This window comes from Photinus pyralis, unplaced genomic scaffold (genome assembly GCF_008802855.1).
Source record: "Photinus pyralis isolate 1611_PpyrPB1 unplaced genomic scaffold, Ppyr1.3 Ppyr1.4_LG2, whole genome shotgun sequence".
In the NCBI taxonomy this organism is placed as follows: Eukaryota; Metazoa; Arthropoda; class Insecta; order Coleoptera; family Lampyridae; genus Photinus; species Photinus pyralis.
The window spans coordinates 11,228,924-11,234,933 of NW_022170403.1; the positions used below are offsets into that span (position 1 = coordinate 11,228,924).

The 6,010-nt window shown below is 41.7% G+C and overlaps 1 protein-coding gene across 2 annotated transcripts; it reads right to left on the bottom strand.

Moving 5' to 3' along the window:
• Positions 1 to 2,152: 2,152 nt before the first annotated feature.
• LOC116165121 (putative nuclease HARBI1) lies at positions 2,153 to 3,019 on the bottom strand. Of its 2 annotated transcripts, XM_031479419.1 has the most exons (3): positions 2,943 to 3,019; positions 2,764 to 2,885; positions 2,153 to 2,719 (listed from the first exon to the last, which is right to left on the bottom strand). In XM_031479419.1, the coding sequence occupies exons 1-3, from the start codon at positions 2,975 to 2,977 to the stop codon at positions 2,400 to 2,402; spliced, it is 477 nt and encodes a 158-aa protein (XP_031335279.1). In that variant the 5' UTR covers positions 2,978 to 3,019; the 3' UTR covers positions 2,153 to 2,399. The 2 variants fall into 2 exon arrangements, 1 of the variants encoding a protein (XP_031335279.1); XR_004144078.1 differs by lacking the exon at positions 2,943 to 3,019 and having other exon boundaries at positions 2,773 to 2,827.
• Positions 3,020 to 6,010: the final 2,991 nt, after the last annotated feature.

Consider the following 6,010-nt stretch of genomic DNA (forward strand, 5'->3'; position numbering starts at 1 on the left):
TATATACCTAATCGTATTTATCACATATGCAATGGAATATCGAAATATTAGCACATGTTTATTCATATGCGCGTGTACAATATTTCAGTGTACACAACCGCGTGACGTCATGCGCGACTTGTGCGAAATTTCGTTCACGGAAATAGCAGACCATACTCTTAGGGCCGATTCTACAATGAAGGTATATACCGAGAATAAGCTATACCTAGAATAAATGTCAACGGTTGCGTTGGTTACCATTTTGTCAACCAATGGCATACATGTTGCTATGGCACTTATTCCTAGAATATCTTATTCTCCGTAAAAGTGTAATTGTAAAACCGGCCCTTATTAGGCCATGGGTTGCAAGCGTCATCAGCTGATATAAGTACCTATATCCTAACCTTAAAACCTTTAAAAAAAAGCGGGTGCATTGTACGTTGTACCTACACAGTTTTATTTCTATGTGGTGAAGTGCAATTAATCCTAATAAAATGAACAGTATTTCGACCCATTCTCACAATTTAGTATATGACGAACAAGGATCATTGATATTAAATGAAAAGGGAGATACACCTCTTTCGAAAATTAGTGGTAAGTAGGTATGTACCTTCATTTGGATACTGTGACATAAAATGCATATTTTTAATGTAACACTGGTGTATGCCCCCCAACCAATAGTAACAAATGTTTCAAATTAGTTTTGATAATCACATTGAACCTGCTGCTCGACCTGCTGGTACTGATTGTCCGATTATAGATGAAAAGGTAATTAATTTTTCGTACTACCGGGACTAAAGTAACAACTTCACTCCATTATGACAAGTACTGAAGTGTCACTTTTTGTCCCGCCGGGATTAAAATTAGACGAAAATCCCGGAAGGATGAAATTACTAACAAGGCAATTTCAGTAGGTTGTTCCACATTTTGTATGCGGCACTACTTCTTAAACGCATCGTACTGCTGCTCATATAGTTTTTTGGATTTCGCTAGTATCAATTCTTTACCTACTTTGGCCGCTTTTTATCAATATCAAATACACCTTTGTCACCCACCACCAAAATTATGACACTAGCAATGACAGTTTCCAAATTATTTTTGTTACCATGGCATAGGGATTGTCATACCAACGCAACGTTCCTATGGTAACTTGTTAAGCAGAGATTTTTTGAAAGAACGCGTTCTCTAACTCCCATACATATTAAGTGTTTCGGTTTCGGAAGTACGAAAAATATCGTATATACCTTGCGACTGAAGTAGTGGTATTAATCCCTCAGGTAAATTATGGCCCTCCCTTCGGTCGGGCCATAAACTTTACCTTCGGGATTAAAAGTACTACTTCAGTCCCGCGGTATATAATATACTATTTGTATGAAAATAATGGTGAATGTGAATGTGAAGAAAACATTACATTTTAGGAAGAATTCTCAATTGATATTTCACTTGAAAATGCAAACAATGAGGACACTGCATAATCAGGAAAAACATATTGGAGTCGTCAAAATACTCTCTTATTAATTCAAGAGGTACAAAATAGGATTGATGATTTTGAGTCTATGCTCAAAAAAATAGTATGGGAAAAAATTGCCGTAATAATATCAAGAGAAAGTAAATGCACAATCACAGGAAAAGCATGTGAAAAAAAATGGAAAGCCTTAAAAAGGACATATACCTAAAGCGGTGCTCAACCACAACAATTCTACTAAAATGTAGGAATATTTTGAACCGATGCACGATATTCTGTACAACAGGCCTGAAATTCAACCCATAGCTACTGGAAGCAGCAGCTCTGGTGTGAAAGTTAACGAAGATTCATCCTTTACATCGACAACAACAAACTGAACCTCCGTCACCCTCGCCGTCACCTGTAGTAGAACAGAGTGACTTTCAGAGAACAAGAAAGCGAAAGGAATCAATGATAGAGCAACGCCATAAAGAGCTGGCAAGGCAGGATAGATTTTTGAATTTATATATTTATAGCAAATAGAAATAGAAGTTACATTTAAGGTTCTTTTCTATTTAAAAAAAATCAAACTTTAAACTTAAGTATATTTCATTATTCAATAAAGTATTAAAACTTACATTTTACATCTTTAGATACATACTTAGCACTGTAGCTCTACATTTGAATGTTACGGTATCATTGGCAATGAATTGACAATTTCTTGTCGCTTTGCTATTCCTAAGTTGTTTACATTTCTTATATTTTCTACATTTTCTACAATATCATTAATTACTCTTTCTTCCTCTACCTCAGCATGCACATCTATTAAATCTTTAAATCTATCTTTGCATAATAAGCATAGATTGTAAAGAATTGTCCCTCCCATAATTAATAGCACAATATATTCTAATTTTACAGTTTCGATATATTTAAGCCGCCTGAAACGACCTTTAAGAAAATGCAAAGGCATTCTCAATTACCGCTCTAGAACAAGATTATAATTTTTTTGTCGCTCTAAATAGGTGTGTAAGGAATATGCTTTATCCCCAATCCAGTACAAATTTCCCATTTCTACACCACCTGTAGTAATTTTATGGTATAGATCTGATCTTTTAAACAATGTTGAATCATGTACTGATCCACGAAATCCGGTGTTCACAGCAGTGAATAACATATCGGCAGCACATACACCTTGTAGCAATACAGAGTGGTAACCCTTCCTGTTAATGTAAGACGTATGATGATCCCTTGGTGCAATTATCCGAACATAGCTACCATTAATGGCACCAATTACACCTTAAAATCAATGAGCATTGCATCTTTCTTGAAACATTACTAACCTATCATACCAAATCTTCTTTGAAAGTTATTGGATATGATTTGGGCAGCATTTTGCGATGGCACCCGATCAGACCATGCTCCACATTTAACTGTACTTATTGCGAAGCGATTAGCAACAGATCTGAAGTACAAAAGCTCCCATTAAAAACGGCTGATTATGAAATGTATATGGGTATACCTTATACTTTCCATATTGGCCAAGTACCATATCATGACCTGGGCATATGATGTGTCTCTTCTGATGCATAAGGGGGATTTTTTGTAACAGCACCTCAAACGCATTAACGTCGGGTGGTTGGAAACCTTACGCTCAATCCGCTTGCGCTCAACCGGCTACCAGCCAGTCTCGGCAGGTTTTCCATGCCAACAACCCGTACTGTTTATATTCCCGTCGACGTGGAGGCGTCTGGCACTGCAAGCAATGGGGTTGTCGCAACCCCTTCCTGATTCTCGGTAACAGAACCGCCCCCCCCCCATGCTGCAAAGTGGAGGCGTCGACGCTGCAGGCGATTGGGTGCGTGGTCGTCCATTAGGCAGGACGCAGGTCGTGAATGTGAAATGTTTCAACTGTTCTGGTTCTCCGTTGCCTTTCCGTATCCAGTAAGCATTCGCTTCGGCTAGTGTGGTGATACGAAAGGGACCGTGCCATTTTCGCCTGAAGTATCCCGTTACGTGGTCTCTAGATCGCTACCAAGATTTACCATCACCATGTCGCATTATTTAAATTCCGTTTATTAGGTGGACCAGTAGTTGGCATAGCGTGATCGGTAGCGGTGTTGTTTCCGGCGAACTATTCCTAAGTATTCCTGCACTTCACCTGGTTTCACTCTGGAGTCGCACTTCGCATGCCATTCGCCTGGACGAGGGAGCTCTTACCCTAGGAGACTTGAGTTGTTCCGGTGGCGGCGTTTCGTCTCGATCGGAGGGTAAAATGATAAACAGAACGTTGTCCATGTCTTGGGGCCTTTTTCCCCGAGGTGTATTCGGAGGCCGTTTATTTATTGATTTCGCCACTCGACCGGGTTAGCTTGAATGGTCCATTGGTAGAAACCCCAGTGTCGTCAGGCAGCCTCCCAGGTGATTGACGTAAACCGCGGCCCATTGTCGGACACGATGACTCTTGGGAACCTATATTTTCCAACCACCTCTCTTTTGGCCACGGCGTCGGTGGTGGTGTAGCGGTGAGAAAAAGCTTCCATCCACACATTGTACAATTTCGTGAGAACTAGAATGAATCTGTTCCCGCGACAACTGCAGCAGGCGGACGGTTGTCTCCTGTATTGGTCGGTAGGCGTAGAGTATCCTTTCGTGCATGTCGAATGGAACAACCAGAACTGCCTCTTTCGAACCGCATCGGTATAGGACGCCGTTGCACACGGTGCAGTCTTGCATCAATCGCTCCTGAGCGAGTTTGGCCGGCCTTCGGCTCGAACGATCTCCAATGCATTCATCAGGTTGCGAGCGTGTTGGGTGCCCCGTTGGCGTTCCTTGACCAGTTCAGCCAGTTCTGCGCTCTCGATCTAGACGTTGTTTGGTTCGGGAATGGGCGGAACCATTCTATCGGCATCCTCGGTGGTATTATCTTCGGTTAGCGCGTCCGAGGAGTTACGGGAGAGATAGTCGGGTAATTCATTGGTTTGGCCCGAGCAGTGGACGGCATCGAAGGGGAATTGTTGTATTTGAAGTGACCATCTTGTTAATTTGCTACCGTTGAGCCATCATAGTGCTCAGGCTGTCGGTTTTGAGGGTGCAATGGCGGGCGTTTAGGGAAGGGCGGAAGCACTTGAGTGCCCGTACGACTGCGAGACATTCTTGTTTATTGGCGTGGTAGCGGCTGTGTGCTGAGTTAAGTTTCACACTGGCGTATCCCAATATATTTCGTTGGGTTCCTAGTGCAGGATTGCCGCGTTGCCCTCCCTACTGGCGTCTATATGCAATGTGAATGGTAACGTGAAGTCTGGACGGGAAAGTGGTCGACGATGGCCTCTTTTAGATTTTGGAAAGCTCGTTCGTCCGACTCGTTCCATCGGAAGGGGGTGATTCGTTTGAGTAATTCGTCGAGCGGCGCTTGCAGAACTGAGCATCGCGGGACGTATTCCTGAAGCTAGTCCATTGGCCTAGAAAACCGCGTAGTTGGTTGTGGATTTTTCGGCGGTGCTTCGCCGCGAAATGGGGGTTTACAGTATAGTTGAATTCCGCAGTTCTAATTTAATAAGCGTGTACCTGAAACCATAAAACATTTTTTTGGACAGTAAAAGTTTATTTAAAAATAGAGGCTGATTAGCAAAAAAAATAATGAACATGTGCGGTTTTAAAGGTTTATTCAAAACGATATGATTGTGGCGGGCTCTGTGACGTAATAAGCCCGACCAATCAGCTCCTGGAACCATTCAGATGACATAACGACTTGGCAATATTGCAGGAGAATGGCATTTATAACTTGCGTCATCTGTCACAGGCACTTGTCACTTTCGTGCTAGATGCACAGCCGTCTATAATTACAAGCCATGCTGAGAAGTTTGGCAACGTTGTTCGAAAGGCAATCGGTGGGCCGATTTAGTTTTAATGGCGTCTTGTTGCTCTTGAAAAATGGCATTTTCCTCTCTCCTGTGTTTTGCCTTGGCGGTTTTACTATAGAAGAAAGATACTTAGGCAGCTTACAATTGTGCATATATATTATTTATTTACAAAAATGGATAATAACATTTTTATTTGACTTTAAAATCGGAACGCTGTAAATTGGTAACTGCATCATAATGTGTTTTCCATCGAGATCTCCGAAATTGGTGAACTTCTGTCGAAACAGGTCGAGGCGAAACACAAGCTTGAGCACTTAATTTCGACAAAAGGACAGTAAATCGCTGCGCATCAGCGAGGTTTTATCAACGACCAGGTGTGATTCGGAATGGCAGACTTTAAGCCAGCCGCTACCCAAGTGGATGTAGGTACGAAGCTTTTAAAGAGGGGAGCCCTGTAGACTTCAAATTCCCGTACCATGAACTCTTGGAAATAAGTAGAAAGGTTCCTTCAGAAAATCGATTTGACATGTCCGTGCTAGAATACCTGAAATACAAACTAATTGTATTTTTTCACGATAAACACTTACCGTACTTACGTACCACGTAGTGTGTAGGTCATATTTGAGCTTGTACAGGTACTTTGAGCAAATACAAGTGCTTGGAAAGGGTCCAGTAACGAGTAGCCTGCTTTAGAGGTTATGACAACAAATCGATATATTTCGTTTAG